A 14747-nucleotide genomic window follows, 5' to 3' on the forward strand; every position below is an offset into this window, starting at 1 on the left:
AAAAAAATGGATGAAAAAGGTTTTAACCCCCCCCCCCCCAACCCAAACCCACCATTTCATATTATTTGATCTCGATTGACTTGATACATGTTTTAACAAAACTTTGATTAGATGTGTATTTCATCAAACTATCTTTACTAATAATGGTATGGGAAAAAACGTTAATAAAACTCTATTGAAAAATAAGATGCAATTAATTGTTAATTTCTCCCTTTACCCTTCCTTACTCATGAATCATGATAAATGTGGACATGTGGTTAAAAGAGTAGTATTGAAATTTTATTAAAGAGTTAATAAGACTTACTTACTTAATTACTTTTTTAGTTTATAATTTTTTAAAAATACTTGTAAAAAATATGACAAGTAAAATGAATAAGTCGAGTCTCTAAATATATATTATTGAAAATCAAAAGCTAAAAGAAAGACTAACAAGCTTGACTATTTAACATTTGTTTGAATAAATAGAGCATAGTAACGTTAAGAAAAGGTAATAGTACCACCTTGAAATAGACATGTCTTGGTCATGGTCTCCCAACTACAATTCCTCCACTTTAAATCTAACAACTTTAGGGGGGACCATTACTACATATATATACATTGCGTATGAGCAAATTAATAGTGTGTAACATCATAGAGGACGGGTTGATTAGTACGGATCATATAAATAAGGACTGGCAAGTTTTTAGACGGATATATTTTTGAAGAACAAATATACATGATATTTTAAGCGAATTCTACTGTAATTAAATGAAAGTGAAAAGTGAAATTTTATAAGACATAATATAAGTTCATAATATGTTATGAGTGCTTTTAAATTCGATGATGACATAGTCCCGAGAACAAATTCATGAAGCATATGTGTAAAAGTGAAAAATATGTGTTATGGGTTTCAATAGTGACAAATATGATAAACCTTAACAATCATGGTGGATCATAAAGAAGGACTGACAGATATTAAGGTCGACAAGTTCTTGAAAAAGAAGTGCACAACTACACATCACATCTTCGGTGAATCTCAAGCATAATTAGACAAGTGAAAATACAATATTCAATTAATACTTCAGCGTTGAAGTTTATCTAGCTATGATCTCGTATTTATCACAATTAAAGCTCATGATAATAATAATTTAATTTAGTATAAATATAAGCTAATAAAATGCTATTTCTATCTATATTTATGTCAATTTGTACATTACTTATTCAAAAAGGAATACCTAAAGACCATAGTTGAAAGTTTCTTAAAAGAAAATAACATGGCACCTGCCAATTGACAAGGTAGATGTAGTAACTTTAGAAGATTTTCTACGAAATTGGTGCCTTTTCTTTTGTCCAACTTGAAATTTGTGCCTTTTTTTCAATTCCACTCAATCTGTTTTCCGGAATCTGATTAATCCGGATTCACGCCACATGAGATTTCATGTGAGAGAAATCGCTCTCTATCAAGAATTTTTTCATACCTAAAGATCAAACTTAAAACTTCTGATTAATGAAAAAGTAATTAGCCTTATCTACTGAGCCATATCCTTCGATTTTGCAATTTTTTTCAACATGAACTATGAGGGTTCAAATTTGGTAGATAATGTTGGTTAAAATGTGGGCTAACTTTTCTGAATAAATGTCTTCTTTCAAATCCTAAACTCATTATTACACCAAAAAGCCAAAAATTTCCAACTTCAGACTTTGGAAAATTTTAGCTAAGACCAAAGCACTAAATATTAAGAATGCTATATGCATGACCAAAATAATATTCAGATTTTTCAATATTAATGGATCTGTCAACTTATAATTTTTTTTTTTTCCTATCACATAATTATTAAGTTCTACAACTTGAGTATAAATTACAAGACCTTAATTGAACTGTTCCAAGTCGGCAACGTTATTTAGAACCGAAAATGTTGAAAAATATTGAGAATTTTTTCTACTAAAAATATATATATGTATACGAGTTCAAACCCTATATATGTAATATATAAAGAAATTCACTAAATATTTATAAATATTATATTAATGTAAACTCGATTATATTATATTAATTTGAAATTGCCATAAAATAATAAATTATAAATCTCAAACAAGGGCTGAGTTAGAAATCGACATACAGGCTCAACCAAAATCAGTAACTTTAATTCAAATTTTATATTTATATTAATAAAAATTTATTAAACATGTATAAAATTATATTTAAACCCAATTACTAATACATGATATCATTATCCTAGAATCTAAAACAAAAATCATAGCCTCACCTCTAATTCTGAATCCGCTTCTAATCATATATAAATTACTTTAATGAATAAACTAATATCATTCATTTTTCAACGTGGACAAATATCTATTGAGGAAACACAAGTCAAAAGTCATGATTGTCTTGAGATATATATAACAGTAGAATTTTTATGGGATAAAAAAGGAAATCTACTTAATTTCAACCTAAATCTATTCAATATTTTAATGAAGTTGTTTGGAAACATGTCGTATTTCTGTACAGAAAATTACAATTCAATAAATGTTTTTTCATGGATTGTTGCAAAATGTTTTTCTAGAGCATACATGCAAATTCTTTTTCATATGGATAACAGTGAGATTCGATCTCAGGACTTACTCTGATACCATATTGTAGTGTGTGATCATCTCATCTAAAAGCTTAAACTATCAGAGATATAACACATTTTACTATTTAATAGGATTACCTCTATTTTTGGTTATTTAAAGGTTAAATTTTAAAAGATGAATGTAATGTGAAATGGAGGAAAAAATATGTTAGAGAAAAAATTTCCTCATTGATGGTGAAGGAGAGATCCTAAAAGCAGGCAAAAGTCGAATATTTCTTCTCTTATTCTTTGAGTAAAAGTTTTCAAGAAAAACACATTAAGCGTCGTGTGATATACTTCATTTGTTGAGTTCGCTGAAATTCTGTATTTTGTTAGTACTGTATAACAGTGTTTCATTCAAACCTTGGCAAGTGTGTGAGGGGATTAAATTCGTTAAGGAGACATAATTTTCGGTGGGCTTGGAATGATACTTTCCCTTTCATTAATTTTGTTTATGTTTATATTTTGATACAAGTTATGTCTTTAATGACATAATTTGTGGGCTCTGAAATGAACTATGCCTCCATCGGCATTAATTCTGTAGATATTAAGTGACATAACTTGCTATGTATTTTAAGGTATAACTTATATTATATTATGATACGAAAATATATACTCATGTCGAATAAAAAATATTTGTTATTTTGATTTCTTATGTATTTTTGGCCACTTGTTTTTCTTACTTAAATTCTCAAGGGAAAATTTAAAAATCATTAAATTTAATAGCAAAAATTAAAAATCACCCTAAAATAAGGGTATTTATACGAATGATCCATTTCAATACGATGATGAGTTGTTTAGGATTCGAAACTAAAACAAAAAGATTCGAAACTACTATATATATATTGCATGTTCCCCGATTTAAGGATCAATTAGGATTTTGAAATTATTTTATACAATATTTGATTGGGGAACCCTTCTAACTAAATTTGCTTATGATATGTTACAATATGATCAAGGTTTAACTTTCTAAATATCTTTAAAAAAATTCTTTATGTGACCTTTTTCGACCGTTCTCAAATTATTCTTTTACCATTCATGTCTAATTCTTTGAGTAGTGACTTGGAAATTTCTAGCCTAGTCCAGATTTGGACGAAATTTGAGTCAGGTAAGGTCTAGGGAAATTTGGTAATGAATGGGGGATTTAATTATGAATTTGATCACATGAATGGATAGCTAAGGCATTAAAGAGCTTGTACGGCTTTACGGAATCAAATTTGGGCGAGTAAAACTCTCGAAACTGATCTTGGCATGAAAGGGTAGTTTTTGAACGTCAAGGGTTGAAGGTGTGTTGCGAAATGGGAGCTTGAAACTCAGATTTTGACTTTCTGTCTCCGTGCAAGCCATCAGGGCGGGGTTAGTAGTTCCGCCAGGGCAGATCCATTGTGGCGGGTTGGATCCCGCTGTGGCGAGACAGTCGCGACTTAAGTCGGGGAAAAACCCCAAAATCGTTAATTTGTGCAAAACATCATTCTTGAGAGCTAGGAGACGAACCAGAGCAGTTCCTGACAGTTTTCCACGATTTCTAGCGCTAAAGGTAAGATAATTACTCCTCTAATCCGTAATTTGATTCTTAGAACTAAGAATCTTGAGTAATTATCATTGGGGGAGGATTTTAGCCTGAAGTTGATGGTGGAAAAAGCCCTAATTGAGTATTGAGATCTTGGGTTTGGCCTAGAATGATAGTTTGATTATTATCCGGGCAAATTAGGCCTTGTTTATTGATCCTTGCATTATTTAACTGTTTTAGACCAAGAACAAGCGGAAAGAATCCGGAAAGGGAAGGCTCAAGTGTCTTAGGAGGATTCAAACTTGGTTTCAAGGTAGATGATGGTTCGATTTCCTGTTTGTGTGATATATGCTGGTTAATTACTTAATTGTATGCATGCGTGTATGTGAATAGTGAAATGTGAATCAAATCTAATGAAATAATTATGTGCGAACAACTACATTCCATGAACTGTTACTTGACCATGTGACTATATGTATTATTCATTACGGTGTGGTTGTGATTGTGGTTGTGCTGTTCGACACATACATTGGATCGGGTGTCACGTTCCGACACACATATTGGATCGGGTGTCACATTTCGACACATATATTGGACCGGGTGTCACGTCCCAACACACTAATAATTTGGGTGTGGATTCCATGAGAGAACCACTTGTGATTATTATGCTCATGTCTACCTATCATTGGTATTGGGGAATTGTATGTTTCTCCTGAAATATTAATTAAACTATGTATTTTGTATATGTGTGTTTACTGTGTTGTAATTACCTGTCTGTATTTTGCTTACTGGAGTAGCAGGGTGATCCTACCAGTGCAATGTGGTTGTGTACTGATACTACACTTGCTCGTTCTTTGTTGAGTACAGGTATCTTCAGGCGTCTACTACTGATAGACCTCAGCTAGAGGATCATTGATCGAAGACCGAATTTAAGGGTGAGCCAGTTCTTCCAGGCTACCATGGATTCTTCAGTTGTTTATTCCTTTTTTTTTTACTCAGACTGCTTAGTTAGACTTTTACTTATGTTAGTTTCCGGTTGCACCCCCTTTTTCTTAGACTTGTCGTTAGGTAGAGTTTTGGTACATTGACTTTCAGATTCTAGGGGTTGAATTTCCATAATAGTTATGTTTAGGTTCTTATTTAAGATTTCAGAGTTTATGAGAACTCCATGTTATAGAGTCATTTAAACCTGCTTCTGTATCTTTAAATGCTTAGTTTTCCATTAAGTTGCTTAGTTGGGTTGTAGTAATGGTTCTCCCACCGGAGGGTTAGTGTGGGTGCGAATCACGACGGTTTGGATCGTGACAAAGTTGGTATTAGAGCCCTAGGTTCGTTGATCTCATTGTACCAAAACGAGTCTAGTAGAGTTTTTGCGGAACGGTACGGAGACGTCTGTACTTTTCTTCGAGAGGCTATAGGACTTTAGGAAAACTCATTTCTTTCGTGCTATTACTTGAATCCAATTGGTAGCTAGGTGATACAAATTAGTATCTTTCCTTCTTTACTCTATGGTCAGAATTAAAGCAACAAAAATGGTAACACCAACACTGGCAAGAGATGATGCATCCTTCCAAATAAGCATGTTTCCCCGAGTCAATGTGGGCATGTAAAGACTAGTGACCAACATGATCTTTTATTAGGTTCTTAAAGTCGAAATCCCTATTATTTGTGGGTACTGAATTTGAATATGCTTATGATTTCCTTGTTGATTGTCATGAATTGCTTCATAAGATGGATATAATAGCAGTGATGCTTACTTGGTTAAGTCATTAAGTGTGTTACAATTGTGGAGAACCTGGACATATAATGAGAGATTGTCCCCATCCGCGCCTGTCTAACTCGTGCAGCAGCAGACCAGAGCAGTGGTACCAGTGGGCAGCGGTAGTATCGATAGATGACGTCTACAATGTGGCCGAGGAGGAAATCAGTAAGGCCGTGGAGGCCAGGGAAATGGTAATGCAGATAGGAGAGCAAAGCCGGCAGGCAAGGAGGTTGCCCGTCAAGATGACATGACTCAGTTTTATGTTTTTCCGGGCAAGACCTCGGCTGAGGTGTCTAATGTAGTGATCACAAGTACTATTTTTGTCTGTGATCGGATTGCTACTGTTTTGTTTGATCCGAGGTGCTACTTATTCATATATGTCAGTTCAGTATGCCTTGGGATTTGATGCGGTTTGTGATAAACTTGATGCCCTCATCTATGTTTCTACCCCAGTTGGAGAGTTTGTCATAGTCACCCATGTGTATCGTGTTTGTCCTGTCTTGTTTATGGGTTTTCAGACTTGGGTCGATTTGGTTATTTTGGATACAATTGACTTTGATATAATCTTAGGCATGACTTGGTTGTCCCCCTATTATACTCTAATTAATTGTAATGCTAAGTCTGTGACTCTAGAGATCTCGGGTAGGGAAAAGTTAGAGTGGGAAGGGGTGTACAAGTCTAAGCCAGCTAAGGTCATATCTTTCATTCGGGATAGAAAACTGGTGGGGCAGGGGTGTTTGGCATATTTGGCTCATATTTGGTTTCTTGATGGTGAGTCTCCCTCTATTGAGTCTATTCCGGTAGTGTCTGAATTCAAGAAAGTGTTTCCTACCGATTTGCATGGTATGCCTCCGGAGAGAGATATAAATTTCTGCATTGACTTGGAATCGGGCACTCACACCATCTCCATTCCTCCCTATCGCATGGCTCCGACATAATTTAGAGAGCTTAAACCTGAAATCCAGGAGCTTTTTGATAAAGATTTCATCCGTCCTAGTGTTGCCCCGTGCGGTGCTCCGGTTTTGTTTGTTAAGAAGAAGGATGGTAGTATGAGGATGTGTATAGATTATCGACAGTTGAATAGGGTCAACATTCAAAATAAGTATTTGTTGCCTCGGATAGATGATCTATTTGACCAGTTGCAAGGTGCATCCGTCTTCTCTAAAATTGATCTAACGTGTGGTTACCATCAGTTAAAGATTAGTCTTGACGATGTACCAAAGACGGCGTTCAGGACCCGCCATGGGCACTACGAGATTTTAGTAATGTCGTTTGGGTTGATCAATACGCCTGCACCTTTCATGAGTTTGATGAATGGTGTGTTCAAACTATTTCCAGATTCTTTTATCATCATCTTTATTGACGACATTTTGGTTTATTTGAAGAGTAAAGAAGAGCATGCCGACCATCTTCGCATTGCTTTGGGTGTCCTTGGGAAACAAAAGTTGTATGCAAAATTTTCCAAGTGTGAGTTCTGGTTGACTTCAGTTCCCTTGTTTGGGCATGTGGTTTCAATGGAAGGGGTAATGGTAGATCCCTAAAAGATCGAAGTAGTTAGGAACTGGGTCCGGCCTAGCTCTGTGACGGAAGTTAGGAGTTTCGTGGGGCTCATCAGCTACTATCGGCGATTTGTCAAAAAATTTGCTTATATCGCCACGCATTTAACAAGGCTGACAAAAAAGGAGGTGCCTTTCAAGTGGACCGACAAGTGTGAAGAGAGCTTCTAGAAGCTTAAGACCCTTCTGACCACAACACCTATTATGGCACTGTCGGTAGAAGGTAAAGATTTCATTGTTTATTGTGATGCTTCACATTTGGGTTTGGGTGTTGTGTTGATGCAAGATAAGAATGCCATAGCTTATGCATCACGATAGTTGAAGGTGCATGAGAGGAACTACCCGACGCATGATTTGAAGTTGGTAGCGGTAGTGTTTGCCCCTTAAGATCTAGCGGCATTACCTTTATGGTGTCAACTGTGAGGTGTTTACTGACTAACGTAGTTTACAACACGTGTTCACTCAACAGGACTTAAATCTCAGACATCAAAGGTAGATGGAATTACTCAAGGATTACGATGTCACTATCCAGTATCATCCGGGTAAGGCTAACGTGGTGGCAAACGCATTAAGCCGGAAGGCGGTGAGTATGGGTAGTCTAGCTTGCTTGGGTGTATCCAAGCGACCTTTGTCTAAGGAAATTCAAACCTTAGAGTCTAAGTTCATGCAGTTAGGCATCTCAAAGAAAGGTGGGGTGTTAGCCAACATTGAGGTTAAGCCCACATTCATTGACGAGATCAAGGCCTAATAGTTTGAGGATGAATGTGAATGAGCTTAGAAAGAAGACAGTGTCTGGCAAGGCACAAGATATGACTCTTGATGCAGGTGGTGTGCTCAGTTTTAAGGGAAGAATTTGTTTCCCCTGAGTGGATGAATTGATTAAGAAGATGTTGATAGAATCCCATGGTTCGTTGTATTCCAGTCATCCGGGTGTGACCAATATGTAACGAGACTTGAAACGACTTTATTGGTAGCCTAGCATGAAGAAAGACACAACTGAGATTGTTGTTATGTGCCAAAACTGTCAGCAAGTAAAGTATGAGCACCAAAGGCCTACAGGTTTTCTTCAGAGAATGCCAATTCCGGAATGGAAGTGGGAAATGATAGCTATGGACTTTGTGGTTGGTCTTCCCATGAGCTTGGGGAAGTTTAATTCCATTTGGGTGGTGGTTGATAGACTGACTAATTCAGCCCACTTCATTCCAGTCAGAGTAGACTATAACGCGCAATAGTTGGCTAAGGTGTATGTGAAGGAGATAATGAGATTGCATGGGGTGCCCCTATCTATCATCTCGGATCGTGGTCCGCAATTCACATTAAAATTTTAGGGAAAATTGCATGAGAAGTTGGGAACTCAACTCATTTTTAGCACAACGTTCCATACACAGACGAACAAACAGTCAGAGAGGACTATCCAAGTGTTAGAAGACATGTTGAGGGCATGCATGATTGACTTTAGAGGGCATTGGGATAAGTTCCTACCTTTGTGTGAGTTCTCCTATAATAACAGTTACCACTCCAGCATAGACATAGCACCGTTTGAGGCCCTTTATGGGAGGGGATGTAGATCACTCATACAGTGGTTTGAGGCTGAAGATGTGAAACCTTGGGGGTTGATTTGGTGAAAGATGCTTAGAATAAGGTGAGGAGCATCCAAGCTAAGTTTCTAGCAGCCCAGAGTCGACAGAAAAAGTATGCAGACCATAAGGTAAGGGACATGACATTTCAGGCTGGTGAGCAAGTTCTTCTAAAAGTGTCATCCATGAAAGGGGTGATGAGGTTCGACAAGAAGGGCAAGTTTAGTCCTCGCTACATCGGGCCATTGGAGATTCTTGACTGTGTAGGGCCAGTGGCTTATAGGTTGACTTTACCGCCTATCCTATCTGGGGTCCATCCAGTGTTTCATGCGTCCATGTTAAAGAAGTATCATGGTGACGGAGATTACATCAGAAAGTGGAACTCAGTTTTGTTAAACAAGGACCTTCAATATGAGGAGGAACCGATTGCAATTCTTGATCGTGATGTCCGGAAGCTAAGGACCAAGGAGATTAAGTCTGTGAAAGTTCATTGGAAGCATCGTCCAGTTGAAGAAGCTACTTGAGAAATCGAAAAGGACATGCGAGACAAGTATCCCCAGTTGTTCAGCGATTCAGGTACTACTCTACTCTAACCTTAGCCAGTTTTTTCCTAGTTTATCACTCGGGGACGAGTGATGGATAAATTGGTATCTATTGTAACGACCTGTTTTCGTCGTATTGGAAAAGCCAATGGGGAAAGAATTAGAGCCAGAAAATTTCATTCCAATGATTTCTAGCACTAAAGGTAAGATAATTACTCCTCTATTAGAATTTAGAATCTTGAGTAATTATCATTGGATGAGGGTTTTGGCATGAAGTTGATGGGAGTAAAAGCCCTAATTGAGTATTGGGATCTTGGGTTTGGCCTAGGATTGATAGTTTGATTATTATCCAGGTAAATTAGTCCCTGTTTATTGATCCTTGCATTATTTAACTATTTTAGACCAAGAACGAGCTGAAAGAATCCGGAAAGGGAAGGCTCAAGTGTCTTAGGAGGATTCAAGCTTGGTTTAGAGATAGGTGATGGTTTGATTTTCTGTTTATGTGATATATGCTGGTTAATTACTCCATTTTATGCATGCATGTATATGAATAGTGAAATGTGAATCGAATCCAATGAAATGATTATGTGCGAACAACTACATGTTATGAACTATTATTTGATCATGTGACTATATGTACTATTCAATATGGCGTGGTTGTGATGTGATTGTGCTGATTGGATCAGGTGTCATGTTCCGACACATACATTGGATCGGGTGTCACGTTTCTATACACATATTGGATCGGATGTCACGTTCTGACACATACATTAGATCGTATGTCACGTTCCAACACACTAACAGTTTGTGTGTGGATTCCATGAGAGAACCACTTGTGATTATTATGTTCATATCTACCTGTCATTGATATTGGGGAATTGTATGTTGCTCCTGAAATGTTAATTGAACTATGTATTCTGTATATGTGTGTTTATTGTGTTGTAATTACCTGTCTGCATTTTGCTTACTGAAATAGCCACGTGATCCTACTAGTGCACTGTGGTTGTGTACTGATACTGCAATTGCTCGTTCTTCGTTGAGTACCGGGCATCTTCAGGTAGCTACATATTGACCTCAGCTAGGGGATCATTGATCGAAGACAAGAGTTAAGGGTGAGCCAATTCTTCCAGGCTGCCATTGATCCTTGAATTGTTTAGTCCATTCTCTTCAGACTCAGACTGCTTAGTTAGACTTTTACTTATGTTAGATTCGGGGTTGCACCCCTTTTCTTAGACTTGTCGTTTAGTAGAGTTTTGGTACATTGACTTTCAGGTTCTAGGGGTTGAATTTCCGCAATAGTTATGTTTAGTTGCTTATTTAAGCTTTCAGAGTTTATGGGAACTCCATGTTATTTAGTCATTTAAACCTGCATTCGTATCTTTAAATGCTTAGTTTTTCATTAAGTTGCTTAGTTGGGTACTAGTAATGATTCTCCCACTGGAGAGTTAGTGTAGATGCGAATCACGACGGTCTGGGTCATAACATAAAGAATGTAAAACAGAAATTAAAAGAATCAAAAAAAATATTGTAATGTAATTTGATCAATCGATCTACCTATAAGAAAATTAATAGTAAAATATATTAACTTATTGAAAGAATAATTTTCTTAGACAAACTTTTTAATTAATGACTATGAAATAATAAAGTTGATTTTTTGGAATTACAAAAATTCTAAATTTTTAGAAAAGCTTCTAGAATGACCTATTGCAGTATCTTGGATATTTATCTTAAGATATGCCTAGAAGTTCTAGATTTTTATTTGATAGTTAAGAGATAAAAGTATCTAGATTGTTTTTGTAGATTTTAGAGAATTAGATATTTGTTGTAAATCATAGAATAGTCTAGATTGTGTAGTATCTAGAACCATCCATAGATAAGTATAAATATGGGATGGTCTTATACATTTGTACGGAACCCAAGAACAACCCAAATAAAAGTGTTTCTTTCATAACAAATTTCTCTTATCCAAAATACACATTCTCCTTCTAACTTCCTCTTTTTTAGTTGAATCTTTCTATCTTAGCTAACGATCTTGGGCTAGCAGATGATTTTTCGATTCTACGTTTCTTTGCTATTCTCTACATGGTATCAGAATCATAGCCATACGTTGGCTTCTGAGTTTTATTTTTCAAGATCGGGTTGGTGATACATTCAACTAGTTTGTGTAGATGGATTTGAGCAATCGTATTAATTGACTGAGGATGAAATTGTTGAATCAGTCCAATTACAAGGTATGAAAGACATGTATGTAATTGTACCTTGTGGGATGCTGTTAATGGGATTAACGCAAGTCCTCTTGCAGACGAATCAAAGAATAATATCATATATAAGAAGTGGAAGCAAGTTAATGCTAAGGTGAAGTTCGTCTTGAAGAGGTCAATATCCTCCAGTTTATTTTATCATATTATAAGGTGTAATTCAGCTCATGAATTATGGAGGACCCTCAATCGTTTGTTCAACAAGAAGAATAAAGCTCGACTGTAGATATTGGAGAATGAATTGGCTTACACCACTCAGGGTAATCTTTCTTTCGCCAAGTATTTTTAAAAGATTAAGAACTTTTGTTCTGAGATATCTTTATTGAATCCAGACGAAGCTATCTCTGAAGCACAAATGAGAAGAATTGTCATTCGTGATTTGAAATATGAATATATATCATTTGTTTTCGTCATAGGAGTTTTAGCAAATAGTTGGTTGGTGTATTCGTCAAAGATGGACAAGAAAATGTTTTTGTAGCTGGCAAGAGAAACTCCAAAAGAAAAACAAGAGATATATGACACACTCGATCCTCAGGTGATTCAAGATCACCTAGAAAGGAGGGAAAGTCTACTAATAATTATAAGACTCTCATATGTAATCGGTATGGTAAAATAGGACATATAAAAAGATATTGTCGAGGCACGGAGAGTAATATGACTCAAAAGGTTGTTGAAGAAAAAGAAGGCTGGGTAAGTGTTTAGTAGGTGAGGCTCGAACAATAGATGTCATGATTTCCATTGAAAGAGACTGAATCGAGAATTCAGAAGATAATACAGTCGATCACGTGGAGAAGCAAGACATTAATTTCATCTGTATGAAGCAAGAAACTTTTGAAGATGTTTATACTGATGATATGATAGTTGTTATCAAAGAAATCAAATAAGTTGATCTTGACCATGTAATGTCTAAAACTATATTTAACAATAACGATTTATTTTTAAGAATGCATTAAGGGAGATATAGTGAAATTTGAAATCTCTTGTCTATCATCTGACATATCGGGGTCAATCACTGGCTCAGAGCAAATATTGGAATCTGATAGATAATCTAATTAAGACTGAAAAAGGTATGATTTTTGGAAGTTCTAAAGCTGATAAACATGTTATTGATGAGCTAAAAAGGGAACATGATGATGAATCATATTACAGTGTCGGGGATTCACCAAAAATTGATATCATCACCGACTTGAATGTTGAGGCTAATATTAATAAAATCTCTCAGTATCGTGTAGTTGCATTGGAAGAAGCATGTTTTAAAATCTTGAGAAATGAAGTTTAAAACTTTCTCATCACAGATGTTTCTCCATATAGTACAACTGTCGAGAAGTTAAGAAAAAGGAGAGCTTAATAACTCAACAATATGAAACTCAACAAGGAGGAGATCATTCACATGGTTTGAAAAGACCATACAAAAATATTATTAAGCTAGCCCGCTATGTAGATAGAGATTTTATCAATACGTATTCTTATTTCCTTGCAGGTTTTACAGAAAACCTTCATCATTGGAAGAACTAAGAAGTCCGACAAAACTGTTGAGATCTTCACCAAGGAATGCTCAAAAACTTCGATTGATTTCTTCCACAACAAGCTCGGGGTAATTTTCAAAAAATCATTTTAAGGGGGAGTGTGAAATAAAAAGTTGATATTTTGGAACTACAAAATATCCTAGATTTTTAGAAAAGCTTCTAGAATGACCTATTGTAGTATGTTGGATATTTATCTTAAGATATGTCTAAAAGTCGGGAAAAGTGCTGAAAACACCTCTAAACTTAGCGAAAATTTACGGGTGTAATTCACTCATGTTGCAAGATCGATGAAGTATTAAGTTCAACTAATCAAGTAAAAGAAATTTTTAAAGCTATCAATAGTTTAGAGATGAAATTAATAATTCACGTTGAGTTTAGGAGTGTTTTCAATACTTCTCTTTTATATCATATGTAATACTCTCTCTGTTCAACAATAGTTGTCTACTATTGACTTTGCACACATTTTAAACAACTATCAATAAAAGGATTATTTTACTATATCACATTTTGAATATAATAAATACATGTCTTGAAAATGTAACAGAGAAATGACTACAATTAATGATAAAGATAAAATAGGAAGTAAGTGTACAATTATCCATTGATGTCATAAAATAAATAAATATTGTTGAACATTTCAAAATAGCATAGTGAACAAGTATTATTAAATGGAGGAAGTAGCAAGCAACAAGAATAAAAACAAAATAGGAATAAGTTAAATTTTCTGTAATTATAGTACCAAGCAAGTAGGAATACACAAGTCCACATTACAATAAATTCAATAAAGTTCAAGATGCGCCCATAAGTAGATGGAAACATTAATTAGAGCTCTGATGGGAAGAGAAAGGTTATTAATTATTCCCAATGTCCCATATTATATCTAGATCGACATTTTATTAAAAATATTTATCTCATATTGTTTGATTACTTACTAAATTAGGATATAATTGATTAAATTTTTTACATTTTACCTCTATAATAAATATGACCTTTGAAAGTTTAAACAAAAGAATTTCTCTTTCAAGAGGCTAACTAACATAAACAAAGGGCAAAATAGCAAGTTGATCAATCTAGTAATAATTTCTTAATTACCATATGAAATAGAAAGTGTCCATTGTTGACACCCAATTTTGACCGACCTATAACCCTTTTTTGATAGTGCTATTCGATTAAATGCGTATTTTAAAACCTATTTTGAGTTTAAAATGTTATTCGATTTTGTCTAAAAATTATATATTTTAGTGTGCATATTTTATAAAAATTGTTGTATTAAATTATTTTAGAATTTAGGTGTGTTTAATTATGTGAAAATATTTTAATAAGTGTAGTACTTTATTAATTGGATATCACTTCCTTAATTTTCTTCCAAATCATTTAAAATCCAGCCTATTCTGTTCTAATTCCTTTCAATTCTAGCCACTTCAA

At 35.1% G+C, this 14747-nt stretch overlaps 1 protein-coding gene across 1 annotated transcript; it reads left to right on the plus strand.

The window, feature by feature from the left end:
* Positions 1-9136: 9136 nt before the first annotated feature.
* On the plus strand, positions 9137-13394 carry LOC107063393 (uncharacterized). The gene is made up of 2 exons (XM_015315231.1): positions 9137-9471; positions 13277-13394. Exons 1-2 carry the CDS (start codon positions 9137-9139, stop codon positions 13392-13394), a joined length of 453 nt encoding a protein of 150 aa, XP_015170717.1.
* The last annotated feature ends 1353 nt before the right edge of the window (positions 13395-14747 follow it).

The sequence above is a fragment of the Solanum tuberosum genome, unplaced genomic scaffold, assembly GCF_000226075.1.
Source record: "Solanum tuberosum cultivar DM 1-3 516 R44 unplaced genomic scaffold, SolTub_3.0 scf00344, whole genome shotgun sequence".
In the NCBI taxonomy this organism is placed as follows: Eukaryota; Viridiplantae; Streptophyta; class Magnoliopsida; order Solanales; family Solanaceae; genus Solanum; species Solanum tuberosum.

Coding starts and splice junctions, on each gene's coding strand:
- LOC107063393 (XM_015315231.1), top strand. CDS start 9,137: ATGACATTTCAGGCTGGTGAGCAAGTTCTTCTAAAAGTGTCATCCATG. Junction 9,472..13,276: donor CTAAGGACCAAGGAGATTAA/GTCTGTGAAAGT, acceptor ATTTCCTTGCAG/GTTTTACAGAAAACCTTCAT.